At 37.4% G+C, this 16,428-nt stretch overlaps 1 protein-coding gene across 1 annotated transcript in view; it reads right to left on the reverse strand.

Moving 5' to 3' along the window:
- Window positions 1–874: 874 nt before the first annotated feature.
- The window catches only part of LOC125178377 (piezo-type mechanosensitive ion channel component 2-like), a 67,176-nt gene continuing 51,622 nt past the window's right edge, over window positions 875–16,428 (reverse strand). The window contains 19 exon segments of the mRNA XM_047881970.1: window positions 875–1,092; window positions 1,449–1,569; window positions 1,944–2,157; window positions 2,710–2,856; window positions 3,845–3,983; window positions 4,601–4,754; window positions 6,100–6,196; window positions 6,250–6,400; window positions 6,815–6,941; window positions 7,407–7,565; window positions 8,812–8,873; window positions 9,295–9,447; window positions 10,272–10,419; window positions 11,588–11,769; window positions 11,979–12,885; window positions 13,054–13,217; window positions 13,694–13,868; window positions 14,172–14,261; window positions 16,156–16,217. Coding sequence (XP_047737926.1) covers window positions 910–1,092; window positions 1,449–1,569; window positions 1,944–2,157; window positions 2,710–2,856; window positions 3,845–3,983; window positions 4,601–4,754; window positions 6,100–6,196; window positions 6,250–6,400; window positions 6,815–6,941; window positions 7,407–7,565; window positions 8,812–8,873; window positions 9,295–9,447; window positions 10,272–10,419; window positions 11,588–11,769; window positions 11,979–12,885; window positions 13,054–13,217; window positions 13,694–13,868; window positions 14,172–14,261; window positions 16,156–16,217 — 3,435 coding nt within the window. The 3' untranslated portion in view covers window positions 875–909.

Consider the following 16,428-nt stretch of genomic DNA (forward strand, 5'->3'; position numbering starts at 1 on the left):
CTGATAACTGATGCCCCTAGAGCGCTAGTTTAGATCACTGCTTCAGGACGAAGGTTGAGGGCGTAAATAAGGGAAGGTGAGGGAGGAAGATATGATGTAAAGCGTGGATTGATAACAAACAGTGAACAGAAACAATTTTGAGTGTGTGCTTTTCTCCATGTAGACGTTATTGCTTTGCATGTTTTCAGTAGTTGGAAGCAACGTCACGTATACCAAAAATTACAAGCACTACAAAATTTGCAATTCTTATTGCTTTTCATAAAATTGAGTAGTTTCATTTTTAGGAAATAATCATTTCGAATTTTTCTAACAGCTTGCACAGAAAATATCAGTGACGTGCTGGGAAACATTCAAAAACCCAATTCTTTTCAAAAGTAATTCAGGTGTAGATGTATGAATAAAATCATCCAGTGATCAAATGGTGATTTTTTAAGTTTTTCATCACGAAATAACGAGAATCATTAAAGCGTTCACTTTACTTATGAAAATTCTGAGCATACTTTAGAAACCTCATAATTTGTCCACTAAGTCCAAGGATAATTTCTCTTCCACTCTAAGTTCAAGGAGAATTTTCACTGAATATTTAATTCTACAATAAAATACACGCACAAAGACGAAGAACTACTATCTCTATTTTTGGAAAAATATCTTGCACGTACACAGATTTTCTATCCGTAAAGACTCTAGTCTGCATCCAAGTTAAATAGAAAGGTCATACGAATTCAAATCTCCAAAGTTCCAAAGCCATGACCTCAACAAGGCGATTGAAAATCTTGAATCGATTGCAACCAGCCATCGATTGAAGACCGCCAACGATCCAATACGTGTTGTAAAAAGAATTTTGAAAGAGGACGTCAATCACTCGTCCATTGAATACAACAAACGACAAATTACGTGTTATTAAAGTATTTACTGAAGACTATTGCCTCCGTTTGTACCCTTTTCTTCGTCATCCTGACCATCTTCCTCCACAGGGCGCGTCCATTTGATGAGAGTTTCTGGTGATCTGAAGAGGAAAATCAGCTTCGCGAAGAGGTCTTCTTCCAACTCAAGCTCGTTGCTCTCACGCACCAGGTAGATGTCCAGGCAAAGCTGGAAACAGATGGAAATTCGTCTACTAACTTGACCCAAAAGCTAGACTTCAAGCTAACGCCGAAAAACGAAATAAATTATGATTGCACACGGAAATACAAACAGCTAGCTTAGTTCCGCAAAAACACCGAGTTGTTTATGCAAAGCAATGAAGCAACGCATTTTTAGGCCAAATCCTCACGAGGCGAGGCAATTAGTACTACTAAATGTTTTTAAGCGCCTTTCATCAGCGTCATCCAAATACCACCACCTTCTAGAGATTTAATTAAGTAAATAGAAAAGTAGAGCAGAACATAATTTCCATCAAAAGTTTCGTCTTTTTGTAAAGATTATTCAGAGCTATTGAAAAAATTCACCTGTAGCAGGCGGTCAACATTAGGCATATCGTCGAACATTATGGTTGCCGAGACGTTCTCGAAATGACCACGTAGTATCTTGCTGACCAGCAGCACGATCGTCGTGTACATCCCAACAATGCTGCAAGTACAACACGTCTTGACACTCCATTAATTATGATAGTTACACATTATCAGTTCATCATTGCAATATATGTTAAGGAGATTAGAAAAATATTTACACTGCTTAAACAGAAGAAGGAAGAGATAAAATATTATAACTTAAGTTATAATAAATATTATGACTTAATTATAATAAGCTAAGAGGCGAGACGTAGCCAAATGAAAAAAAATTGACAGAGTGTAAGTTAATCCACATATGATTGAGAATATTGAGATTGACACTTAATGACCACCACATAATACTGAGCGTCTACAACCACCATCGTGGCTACCCGCTCATCCGCCACTCGTTATGAAGGAGAGGCCACAACCACCATCATGGCTGCCACTCACCCGCCGCCCGATATGAAAGAAAGGCCCTCCGGAAAGGACTTGTCATTGAAGGTGTACATGGTGAGGAACTGGCAGTCCTTATCCCGAGGCAGCCAAGTGAAGTACTGCTTGGAGCAATCCTCCTCCACTTCAAACCACTCCTCCTTCGACTGCAGGTCCGAGTATCCGCCCGCGACAAGGGTGAAGTTCAAATCCACGAAGCCTTTCTTTTTACCTTGTACAGAGAATCGAAAAATACGGTAAAACTTGAGTAGTTTAGGGAAAATATGAATAATTTTTTACGTAATTATTTTCAGGACAAAACTTAGCGACTCGTCCTAACTAATTAAAACAGGAATTTTCGTGCAGTAAATCAGAGTTTCGGAGAATATTCCAAAGAAAGTTCTTAACTTTCCCGAACATTATTTGCAGTTTAGATTTCCAGTGGAATTTTATAAATCCAGATTGCAGTATGCGTATATAATCACAGGCTGTAAGCAGTCAATCTTGAATAGTGTGTAAGCAACATTGCTGGTATAGTTGCAATGCCAGGGCACAGAACTGAAGGTTTTTATCCAAAAATTAAGACTCTGATCATGACTTACTGTAAATGAACCAAGTTCTGTAAAATTAATTGTTGAGAGTATAATTGGACTCCATAAACTGGCGTTATGACTCAATTAACCTATAATATATACGATATAAACTTTGAGCAACATATGTACGTATTACTGTTCTAGTTCATCTATTATTACGTCACATCGTAGGGAGTGAGTCGGGTACTCACTCTCGAGTTCATTGACGTAGTTGGCTTGTCCTTTGTTGGTCACCTTCAGAAACTTGGGGAAGAGGTCTGGCAGAGTCACGGGGTTGAGCGTGAGGTTGCCCCCGAGGATGGCAGCAAACCTGTCCCTCACGGGGTTCCTCTCGCCTCCTGCAGGAGGGAATAACCCAATTGTTGCTTGATAATTTTATTGTAAAGTTGGTTGAAGTAATTGTAAGTATCGCTCAAATTAATTAGTAAATTAATGATTCTTCAATTTATCTTATTGAGCGTACAAAAAGCACCAAAATGAGGGATAGTTTATGCATAGTTCAAGCACATATACCCCAATGCAAAGATGTTTAGGAGTTTCTGAAATTGTTATGAAGATTCACCGATTGCTCAATAGATTGGACATACTGCGTCCAACCCAATATGTTCACGTACTGTTTAGGTTGAACATACTTAACCAATCTATGCAATAGGTTTGGGCATCTAAAACCAACTCTAAATAGTGCATATAAGTTTAACATCTATCTTTCTCCTTGCCATTACCATTTGTTGTATGTAATCGAACTAAAGCAAAATTTCTCGGCCAGAATATTTTTCCGTCTGCAAGGAAACTAGACATTCATCAAAAGGATGTTCACGCACAAGGTAAGTAGGTCTGATTCAAGATTAGTTAAGAATAATGATATGGAGCTTGAGAAACGATTCACAAATGGGAACTCGAAAGCTTGCATTTTATGAACAATGCAATACGATGTCATGGAGTCATACCAGTGATGGCGGGCAAGTCGACGACTCTACATTTAATGTACAATGGAATTGGGTGTCGGGATGTCATACCGATGATGGCAATTGGCAAGCAAGTCAAAGACTTTACATCTAATGCACAATGAAATTTGGTGTCATGGATGTCATACCAATGATGGCAGGCAAGTCAAAGACTCTACATTTAATGTACAATTGTACAATGGAATTGGGTGTCATAGATGTCATACGCTCATACCAATGATGGCAGGCAAGTCAAAGACTCCAGATTTAATGTACAATGGAATTGGGTGTCATAGATGTCATATGCTCATACCAATGATGGCAGGCAAATCAACGACCGTATATTTATTGCACAACGAAATTTGGTGTCATGGAGTCATACCGATGATGGCAGGCAAGTCGACGACTTTAACAGATTTAGACTCAGGCTTGACGTCGGGGCTGTTGGAGTGACGGCTGATGGTCCAGATGATCTCGGTCTTGATGGTCGAGTTCGAGAGAAGATCATCCACCAGTCGACGCTGCGTAGAAAAATTGAATGATGAAAATAGACTAGAATGCTGATGAAAGTTTGGACTGAAAAAACAAATGTTTATTTTTATGGGCTCTGTCAACCAAAATTACTTCGTAGTGATAATATTAATCATAGATGGGCAGAAGTTTTAAGTTCTCGACACAGAAGAGGTGAACCAATCGGAAAAGATCATGCCAACTTGGCTGAGCAGGAAATACTCAGATCTTTCATAAATAATTATATCATAAAATACATTTATTTCAACTGTCATGATTTCATCAGTGCTTGCAGGCCCAATATTTTTGGGTATTCCGGCAGAATAGGGTTAGTCAGGGTCTAATTACAAGGTATTTGAAGTTACCAATAAAAATAAAGGATTAAAGCATGAAGAAGAGAGCTGGAATGCTTCAATTTGGAATTAGCGTGGATTCAGCAAGACAATACTATTAATAGATACATCTTTAATCAATCGCAGGGAAAATAAATTACAAATAAAAAAATTTACCAAGACAAGTTGTTGGTTCCTTTAGCGATAGTTATGAAATTGCTCAACCCAATTAAATTAATCATGCATACCAATGTCTCTAGTATTAAGTTACATATTTATTTAAGAGTTGTACAAACCTGGGCGGGGGGCGAGATGCCCCACACGGCGTTCGAGTTGCCGCTGAGCTCGGCCACGACCACGTCGCTGTGGTCGTAGTTGCTGAGGAACGTCTGGGCCGTGCGGTCACGTCGGAAGTGATAGTTGAAGTCGTCCCATTGCCGCTGCGTGAACCTGAGTGTTGTAATGATTAGTTCATTTAATTATTTGTTCTGTGTGTGAAACTGAGTGTTGTATTTGTATTAATATTAATAATAATATAACTGAGCGTTGTATTTGTATTAATATTTATGCCTGAATTAGTTCAAGTAATTATTTGCAAAGTGTGTCATCTTGAGCGTTATTTCAAATAGTTCATGTAATTATTTGCATTGTGATTAAGATTAGTTCATGTAATTATTTGCTTGTGTGAACCTGAGTGTTATATCAATTAGTTCATGTAATTATTTGCATTGTGAGTGGACCTGAGCGTTATATTAATTAGTTCATCTAATTATTTGTTCTGTGTGTGTTCCTGCGTGTCATAACAATTACTCTATTTAATCATCTGCTTTCGGATGTTCGAAATTAAATTCGTGAAGTAACTAATGTCAAAGCTCAAATAGTTCTCAGCCTATATATATAGTCGCGAACAAATATAAAATAGAAAACGTTTTCGACTATTCAAATAATATATTGTAGTTTAAGATCTCTGTCATGTGAAAGGCATACCACGTACCGCTGTGTATCTCAACTCTATTCGTCCCATTATCTTCGATTGAACGTGTGCATCGCCTCAAATGAAAGAATTATAAACATTAAAAAATATTGAAAAATACTCCTTCTATGTGCGCTTAAGAAAATACAACAGCTAGATACGGTTCTGGGGCCATACTTTCAAAACTCGCTAAGTGAACGTAAGTACTTACGCTCTATTTTCTTGTCTATGATTGGTGGTTTTTGCCTGAAAGGCGGTCAATGATTGGCTAATGAACTTACGATCTCTTAACTTTTTTTTGAAAGTATGGGCCCAGACCAGTTGTTTCGATCTAAGTTTGATCCTGAAGTTTACTCCGTAATTTCGGTACAAATTTTTATCCCTCAACTAGATCTCACTTTGAGAGCTCAAGGAAATATCCAATTTTCTTATTATTAGGCCATAAATGTTTAGAAACTTTTAACCTAGTTTTGCAAAACAAAAATTCTGTCTATAAAATGACACTTCGTACATCAATCACTTCATGATAGCTGAACATGTGAACATGTTTATCACAAGGCACGCATTAAAGAAATGAGAACCAATCGGAAGATTTTTCGAGTTCCAATAAACAAGCTTCTCAGTTACCGAAATTGAATGTTTTGTGTTGCAGCAAATGAAAACGAATACTTCGTAGGTCGAATACTTAAAAACGAAGCTAAGGAACAAACTTATCTTTTGGGATGAATAATTTTTTCAAAAATCGTCGGGAGGATTCCGAACTATGAAAAGTACAATTAGAAATTTGAACTAATTTAGCATGAAGAAATATTTATAACTGACGTGAAGAGGGAGTTCTGCTGTGCGCTCATGGAGAAGACGGGCTGGTAGGCGCCCACTTGGATCTGCAGGTTGACTTCCAGCGGCGGGTTGGGCAGACCTGCAGGCAACCACTTGTCATGATAAGAGGGAACCATATGAAGTGGTACTCACCAACGGTGCTGCTGAGGGCGAACAGCACCAGAGGGAACCATATGAGGGCAATGACCCCGAAGAGGGCACAGCCGCCCATGCCGTACTTGATGAACTTCCTCTTCCCCTCGCCCCTGGCTTGGGGATACTCTTCCTCAGCACGGCGCTCGCACTTGAACATACAACCAGGGTTACAAGCTCAACGTGAATGACGCAAAAGCTACCACAATAATCTAATAACCGAAATTGGTAGATGGTCAAAAGAATCAACAATATAGTTTAAAAATTGCAAAATAATAGAAAAAAATTAGCGTAGTGCTCCACGAATCAAAATAAAAATGAAACGGAGATGATATTGTTACTATAAAAGTCAGATTAAAAATTATAGGGATAGAATGAAATATGATTATGATCTAATTCATCGAGATAACACAAGGCTGAAACCGTTGGATGAGACCGAAATGCCGACTGCACTATATGTTTCAATGGAGAAACGTTTCGGATTTGGTCTAACTAATCAATGCAATTTTTTTAAGTCTTTCAAATCATCTTTCATCTTTACTTAGTATATAACTTGCGTTCTCACTTTGAGTTTGAAAATTCGAACGAAGATGTCCTCCATCTTGATCCAGTCGCTCAAGTTCATGCTCGTATCCGTCCAGATCCAGTCCATGAGTGTGCGCAGCTCATACAGGAACGGGATGTACATGAACCTGGGAATGTTTCAATTATATACTTTAGTAACAAGTGCTGAATAGGAAATTGTGCTTTACTTTACTAGTAATAAATATTATTCTTTATGTTCATAGGGCACTGAAAGTCTCAGCAACAATGTGTTGATTTTATTATCTCGAATAACTGCAACACAAAATAGCATCAGATATTATATTTCAAGCCAAGTTTTGCTTTTACAATACCGACATGATAGAATTACTAATGCTTTTAAAATAACATCAAAACTCTGCATCAATCCCATACTGTGAAATCTTTCCTCACAAACTTTGTCTAGTGATATAAGATAACTCGTCTGTAATTCTCGTGAATGAGATGTAACTCACGCTTTAAAGGAGAAGTCGTTAACGCAGTTGTAGCCTTTACAGAAATGAGATGTAACTCACGCTTTAAAGGAGAAGTCGTTGACGTAGTTATAGCCTTTACAGAACTGAGATGTAACTCACGCTTTAAAGGAGAAGTCGTTGACGTAGTTATAGCCTTTACAGAAATAATTGCCAAGGATGCGAGTCGGGTAACCGGACCGGATTTGGTAGGCAGAGAGGAGCAGGTTGAGGCACTTCACCATGTACCAGATTTGGGGAGGTCGTTTAGCATTGAACTCTCTGGAAAGATGAACTCGGTTTCTAAAGTCTGGGGTGCGTCACATAGCGTGGTAAGCGATATGGCAAGTAAGCCTCGGAAAATGTGAGGAATTTCCAATTTCTTGTAAATTTTGCAAGTTTTACTCATGATTGAATAAAGATGATTGTGATAACTAGAAAAAAAAAGACAACAACCCGTCATACCCACCTTCAACAGAAAACTAATGTAACAAAACAAACAAACAAACAACAGAAAAATATGTGTAACAAAATTTGAAATGTAATGAAGTTTACAGCAGTATATATACCGTATTATTTTTGATCGGATTACGTTGGTGCATTTTGAGGAACAACGAAGCTTATTGCCATCACGGTTACCGAACTTAATATGATAACTAGAAAAAAAAACGACAACAATCCATCAGACCCAACTTCAACAGAGAACAAATGTAACAAAACAAATAAACAACAGAAAAAATGTGTAATAAATTTGAAATGTAATGAAGTTTGCAGCAGTATATATACCGTATTATTTTTGATCGGATTACGTTGGTGCATTTTGAGGAACAACGAAGCTTATTGCCATCACGGTTACCGAACTTAATTAGAAAAGTACGAAGTTTATTGCAAGTAAACATCAATACATCAGATAGGCGTCAAGAGTTCATGCTTCCTTCTGCACAAAATATCTTAGCGAGATTATTTTTCAACATTTATCTCAGCAACCAAACTACAGGTCCCTGCTCAATCGCAAACTTATGCAATGTTGCTGACATGAATTGTAAGGCAACATTGGGGAAAGCTGTGTAAGTAATTAAATTATATTTCCCACGAAATTTGAAGCAGCTGTTCAAAAAGCTGCAAGACCAAGTAATCATGACGATAGACGGCGTATATCAAGTGGATCGAGTACAGCCACGGCTCGCAATTTCGCTCAGTAACTCTGTGTACTGTTTACTGTTATATGATACCTCATCGATTTTATCAGTACTCGCTGTGTTGAACTTTGAACTTTTTGATCTTTGAACTTTTTGAACTTTGAAGTTTTCGAACTTTGAACTTTTTGAACTTTGATCTTCTTGAAAATTGAAATTTTTTAATTTTGAACCGTTTGAACTTTGAACTTTTTGAACTGTGAACTTTTTGAACTTTGAACTTTTTGTTGAATTTTTAACTTTTTGAACTTTGAACTTTAAACTTTTTGAATACATAGCATCTAATTTTTTTTATAGGATATTGACAAATGAATTGTCAAATTCCACTTTACCTCTCGGTGACGGCAGGCAAGATGAAGAACATCCAAATGTGGATGCCGAATGTCAGCGCCACCTGCATCGCAGAATTGGGGAAAAATTAAAACACGTCGTAAAAATGAGCAGTTAATTTCTACTCTAAGTAATTACCTACATGAATCGCAACAGCTAGTCACTGAAAATAACGTTACATACAAAAATGTTATATGAAATAACACATAATTGGCAATCTGAACGTTGATCAGAGAAATTTTTAGCTACAAGGAAAGTCTTAATTCATCTAGTTTTTAGAGTAATAAGAAGTATAAAAAAATATAACATCATCATTTTGACACAGCTGTCAATTATTATCATTAATAAACATGATTTCAAAAGCTATTTAATCACACAAATAAAATTTGAATGGAATTTATAAAAATAAGGCTGATTATATGAACGGCCCTCGAGATACGCTATGCTGAAATTTTTTATGATTTAAATTTTCCCCACACATTCACCTGGAAGATGAGCTTGCCCACAATAAATTTCCTAAGGAACAAAGCTCTGTCGATGATGATGAGACCGAACTGCAGGATAAGCATCACCAGGAACGGGATGGGCACTTTATTCTCTTCGAGGTAGGCACTCACACCCCCGTCGCCCTGTTGGGTCTGGCAACGAGTGGCAAGTTAAGACAACATTCAAAAGACCAATACTTATTGTTTGCAGAGCATTAGTTTAATTTGAAGCGATAATTATAATGCAACTCACCGATCTTAATTTAATATGACTTGAAGTTGACAATGAATAATAATGTATTAGTTGATTAAAGAATTTAGGCTATAAATCTTGATAAAATGACTTCTCTTTTTATCAACAGTTGGAAATTATTTTATTTTTCGGGTCAAAATGTACTCGACAAATATTTTCTTTTAACATTGGCATCTATTTTAATAAATAAAATTTTCCAAATATCATAAATGATAAAAAGATGCTTAATATCTTGCAACAAATGCTACATTAAAAAAAGCGTTCAAAACCAGTATCTCGTATCATCATAAATAAAATTATTTTCGACTCTCGATTCCAGTTCAGATATGAAAAAATGTTATTCAAACAGTAACTGATAATCTAAGCCAATAGCCGAAACTCACTCCAAATGCTGAAAATCCAAAGATGAGTACAAAATCTTGATAAAATGACTTCTCTTTTTATCAACAGTTGGAAAATATTTTATTTTTCGGGTCAAAATGCACTCGACAAATATTTTCTTTTAACATTGGCATCTATTTTAATAAATAAAATTTTCCAAAGATCATAAATGATAAAAAGATGCTTAATATCTTGCAACAAATGCTACATTGAAAAAAACGTTCAAACCAGTATCTCGTGTCATCATAAATAAAATTATTTTCGACTCTCGATTCCAGTTCAGATATAAAAAAAATGTTATTCAATTAGTAGCTGATAATCTAAACCAATAGCCGAAACTCACTCCAAATGCCGAGAATCCAAAGATGAGTACAAAGAAGTTGAAGAAGTCGCAGATGAACATGTAAGTGTAGACGTTAACTGTGACCTGGTACTGAGGGTGCAACAGGTCGTCCACGAACTGCTTCAAGGTCCTGCGTCCTTTGTCCATCCTGCACGACACAGTATTGAAGTTGTACCTCAGAAGTTTTACTTCAGAAAGAGTATTGAAGTTTTACTTCAGAAAGTTTTACTTCAGAAAGTTTTACTTCAGAAAGTTTTACCTCAGAAAGTTTTACCTCAGAAGTTTTACCTCAGAAAGAGTATTGAAGTTTTACCTCAGAAAGTTTTACTTCAGAAAGTTTTACCTCAGAAGTTTTACCTCAGAAGTTTTGCCTTAGAAATTTTACCTCAAAAGTTTTACCTCAGAAGTTTTACCTCAGAAGTTTTGCCACAGAAGTTTTGCCACAGAAGTTTTGCCACAGAAGTTTTACCCCAGAAGTTTTACCTCAGATGTTTTAACTCAGAAGTTTTACCTCAGAAGCTTTACCTCAGAAGTTTAACCTCAGAAGTTTTACCTCAAAAGTTTTACCTCAAAAGTTTTACCTCAAAAGTTTTACCTCAAAAGTTTTACCTCAGAAATTTTACCGCAGAAGTTTTACCTCAGAAGGTATCAGAAGTTTTACCTCAAAAGTTTTACCTCAAAAGTTTTACCTCAGAAGTTTTACCTTAGACATTTTACCTCAGAAGTTTTACTTCAGAAGTTTTACCTCAGAAGTTTTACCTCAGAAGTTTTGCTTCAGAAGTTTTACCTCAGAAGTTTTACCTCAGAAGTTTTACCTCAGAAGTTTTACCTCAGAAGTTTTACTTCAAAAGTTTTACTTCAGAAGTTTTACCTCAGAAGTTTTACCTCAGAAGTCAGAAGTTTTACCTCAGAAACAGTATTGAAGTTTTACTTAAAAACTGAGCTTATTCAGGAACATGGAAGCCATTAGATTTTCTTTCAGCCTGGCACTTCTGCTAATAATGCCTGGGAGTGCCCACGTTACTTAAATTTTTGTTGGAACTTTGGAATTGGAAAATCTTTTAATAACAATATATTTTCAGTGCTTGCTGCTGGTAACAGTGTACTTGAAACTGCCGTCGGTTATTAAAAATAGCATTGATGGATAGCCGATAATGTTGTACGATAATTTTTAAAGTAAATTCCAAACTGACCATTTTACTTTGAATGGGCAAGACAGTTTCTTTTTAGGGAGCTTTTCTTTCTATTTGATTTGGAATAGTTATTTAATATACGTCGTGGTGGAAGGATTCTGATCTGAATAAGCTCGAACTCACCCTTTCCTGGCGAGAGGTGGAACTTTCCTGAGGTTTTCTTTGACCTCCTCGATGTCAGGCTTACGGATGTTCCTGAAAGCCTCCATGTTGCAGCGCGCGCACGTCACATGGAGGCTCTCGGACGGCTGATCTTCTGATCCTCCCCCCAGAGATCTCCGCTCAGACCCAATGTGGGAGCACAACTGTTCAATAAGATTTAGATATCCATCACTTATATTTAATCATTGGGAGAAATTATTTTTAAGTGAGCTGAGTCTTTCAGGGAGGAATTAAAAAAAACGAACCCGATACTTATTTGATAGTTAATTTACTTCAGTTTTGCTACATATAGTTTATAATAGATATAAGCGATATGGGAAATACGAATAAATAGGGACCATTAAGTAAGCACCTGCGATCCAAGAGCAGACGTCCCCATCACGGACCCACACTCGATGACGCCTTCGTGGAAAGAAACTTTTGATCCTCCCGAGAGCTGACGGCGATGGTGTGGGTTCAACACCAAGGACGACTGACGAGATGTGGGTCCCACGACGACGCTGTGATGGGACGATGTCTTATGGGACCTCATTGAGTTTTCTTCCGGTACCGTGTCTTCTCCAATAGACTGATACTGCGAGAGTTTTGACAGAGGTCGCTCATGTGCAGTCGTGTCGCAGCTCGACTGCCACCCGTTGAAGGGAAGAGGCACGGAACCACTTGAAGTGTTCTGTATGGATGACGACGAGAAATTAGCCAGCATCTTTCGTTCTCGTGGTACCGGCGGATACCTTGGTGCCGCAGGAATCTGGTCGCATGGTATGGAGGTCTTTTCGTCATCAGAAGTGTCGCTCGGACTTTCTTCCCATGAATGAAAAAGCTCGGCCGTTTCCAAAAGCATCGAAGTGTCACGCGGGTAGGATAAAGGCGTGCACTCTTTCAAGGTCTCTGAGCTGTCCATCCGCTGAGACAAAATGGAACCTCGTACGGTTGAGACGATGGAACTGTCATCTCTACTATGAGAAGAACTCTTTTTGGACCTTGATCGTCTAGATCCGTCGTGCACCTGCGAGACAATGGAACTCTCCTCACTGGACGATGAATCGTTATCGTCGTGTTTCTTGGATGAAGCAGGGACGAGTGACGGAGAAGAACGATCTGACGATGAGGATGAATCTTCATTAAACCTTTCCTCAAGCCTCTCATCGAAGTGGTTCTCAGGTAGGAGAGCTTGATGGGTGTCGATGCTGCTGGAAGAGCTGCTGGTGCTGGGGCTGCTGTTGCTGCTCTTCCAGAGACCAAGGCTCTTCAGCATAAACCTGAGGCATCGACACGTAAAACGTGATTTTATAAACCCGTAAGTCGCTTGTGTGCAAACAAAGATCAAAGGCGTATGGTTGTCTACTTTATTGAGCTGCAAAATTACTGCGTTCTGCACTCTTTAAAAGATATTATTACTTCTGCTAACAGTAGATGATCAAGATCACCTGTGGAAGAAGATGACAAGCAAGAGGGCGAGGTCGTAGATGGCGTAGCGCTCCTTCTTCTCGACGCCCATGATGCGGGGTGGCCAGAAGGGCTGATTGAGGCGCTCCTCTTGGTTCCAAGGGAAGAAGTCGAACTGGAAGAGGTACTTCACCATCACGATCATCTGCCGCACAAGGAAATAAACGTTTATATTATTGTGGCAAATTTGTTCCTGGAATGCATGTTAAAAAGACGCACAAGGAGATATATTATAGCATATACGTGAACGAATATGAAGAGCAGAAAATACCCTACAATTTATTTATCGATTCTTTGAATAAATGATGACAAAAAGAATCCGAGTAACTCTAAGTTACTCGGATTTTTTTATTTATATTTGTATTTGAACGCAGGAACTGAGAGCTTCGACGAGCCATCATTGTTAACAGAATTTATATTGAACGAAAATTTTGCTGGCGGTAGGATTCTATTTATCTTGTTTCTGTTACGATCGACCCTAGAATTTTTTACAAGCCGAACAAAACTAAATGTAAGATAAAAACCATAAAGAAAACAAAACGCAATATCGAAAAAATATGCACAGGAATAATTACTCAATGAATAAAAACGAAATAAACAGAAGCAACGAGCGAATCTAACTTCAGTATAGGCGATGACGACGATCCAGAAGCTCTTGGAAGGCCTCGGTACGCTGAGGGACCCCCACAAGAAGACAAGGAAAGGCAGCGGCAGCGACAAGATGCTCGCCGACTTGATTTGGTTCACGAAGATCATGATGTAGCAAACGAGCTCCGAGCGTGACAGTATTGCGTACCTGGCCCATAACGTTATCATAGATAAATTATACAGGAAAAGTATATTATGCATAATTATGTAATTATATTATATTGGAGGTGTGCTCTTATGCCGGGTCAAACTGGATAAATATGGGTCTCTCAAGAACAAAATCTCACATATTTCTCTGAAGGTAAAGATCATATAAGCAAATGACATTCAAAATGTTTATATCAGAAAAAGCGATAAAAGTTAGTTAACTCATTTTTGCCATTTCGATCAGCTCAGTATTTCTATATAGGAAACAAACTGAAGAGGAATGGTCGTAATTATGTCCACTTACCAGACAGCGATGAAGAAACGAAGCGGGGGCGGGTGGTCGGGCTGCGGGATGGTCTTCTCTTCGTCACTTGGCAGCGCCACAAAATCAACACTGCATCCCAATTGTAGTAAGTTAATGAAAATTTCGACTTTTAAAATAATAGAACTTTTATAGTGACCGGAACAATTAGACACATCAATATTGTTTATATATAGATGCATGGTAAAACTTTCCAACTTTCTCAAAATTTAATGTAAAACTAAGGAAAAGTTAAGAAAGGTTCTTATTAATAATCTAAATACAAGTTGGATCTTTAAAAAACAACTTAAGGGGAGAGCAACCCTCACACGAGTTTATTAATTAAAAAAATTGAGTTCAGTTTGTCTTTTGCTGACTCCAAATTATATATACCAATCTATTGCCCGATTCGCAACTTAATTTTTATTAGAGTACAGCAAGTGGATTTGAATGTTTATAAAATCTTTAATGTTTCAAAGTTAGAAGGCGAAATTCACTATCTGAAGGATAAATCGTTTTAGATTGGAATCCAAATTTACTGGTAACCAAGATATTCACGAACTTGTTATGCTTTTCATCTCTGTGTAGATTCCAGAAAATTGTTGCCATCAACAGACATTCGATTGTTGGGGTAACCCAGATATTGTCAGAGGGCCAATACAATGATAAAAATTACATTTTTTAATGTAAATTAGACATTTTTTTCATTAATTTGAGCCTCTTACGAATTGCAGAAAAAAGTAAAATTTTGATAATATAATACATAAAATCTACAAAGACGTGCATCATTGACGGCAGTTGATAATAATACCCTCGCTGCCAGGAGCATTCAAGGGGCATAGCACACCGACAAAAATCCACTTACGATGAAAAAATCGAAAATTTCAGTCTAAATATAAGCAAAATTCTATCTCTTGAATAGGATTTCATTTCATTTGTAGAAATAGTTTTTGAAGAGAGATAAAAAATTGGCGAAAAGTATAAAAAGTTGCAATGGTGTGTTGTGCGTAAGGTTGCGTATAAAACGTGACATTGGCACTGAGGCTCGGATGATGTGGGGATAAAAGTCAACTTAAGACTAGCGACGAGTTTTGCCAATAAAGAAGAAAGATACGGGAAAAAAGTGATTGTAGAGTGATGACGAATCTTTAACACCAAGAGAAATATTAATTAATGAGCAGTCAACAAGCAACGTTCAGGGAGTGGATATAGAAAGTAAGGTTATAGAAGTGTGCGACCACCAATCCTTATAACATTCAAATCTTTCGACAGTGAAACGTGAAAATAAAGTGACTGTGTTAGAGTGGTGCGTGTTCACCATAGTACAGTTCACAACATTAAAACTCTAACAAAAATTTTAGACAAGCTTGATACAAAATAGTGATACGAGAGATTAGGTGCCTCCCACACACCTCTCAACGTCCGTCTTGTCGCTGTTGCTGTCGCTATGTGCGGAAAAAACACCAGTACTTGTCGCCAGTTCATTAAACGACAAAAACTTTTGAATTCACACAAAAAAGCGACTTTCCGCTAAGTCTTAGCTTTATAGATATCAGTCTTTGACTAGCCACAATCGGACCAATGTGGAAAATAAAAAATTCCTCAGAAAAAATAAAAGAATAAATAAATATTTTCAACAATTGTCACAAGTAAACGCAATAGTCAAGAACAAATAATGTTGTGAATATAACCGATGCAACTGCTTGAACGATATTTAGGATTTTTATATTATGTAACTTTTTCATTGCAAGCTTTAGACTACTTAATACGTAGCTCCGCAGTGCCATATCAAGATCGGCACAATTTTGCCCAAAAACTGTGAACAGTGTCAACGAAATTCTTTCTAAATATTGTTAAAATATCATTTTTTACTATATGAACCTGAAGGCGCTAAGAGACTAAACCAACGCATCATAATTCACGTCTCTAAAATATACATAATAGAATGTTGATATTTATGTACATTATTGAATTGATTATTATTTACCACGGCCTAAAGGCGCCATCAGAGAGCAGAGTTTTAAAATATTCTATTTTTAGTACGAGGGCCTGGAGGCACTAAGAGGCTAAACCAACGCATCATAATTCACGTCTATAAAATATACATAATAGAATATTGATATTTATGTACATTATTGATTTGATTATTATTTACCACGGCCTAAAGGCGCCATCAGAGAGCAGAGTTTTAAAATATCCTATTTTTAGTACGAGAGCCTAGAGACACTAAGAAGCTAAACCAACGCATCATGACTCACGT

Source organism: Hyalella azteca, unplaced genomic scaffold (assembly GCF_000764305.2).
Source record: "Hyalella azteca isolate HAZT.00-mixed unplaced genomic scaffold, Hazt_2.0.2 contig9283, whole genome shotgun sequence".
NCBI classification, from domain to species: domain Eukaryota; kingdom Metazoa; phylum Arthropoda; class Malacostraca; order Amphipoda; family Hyalellidae; genus Hyalella; species Hyalella azteca.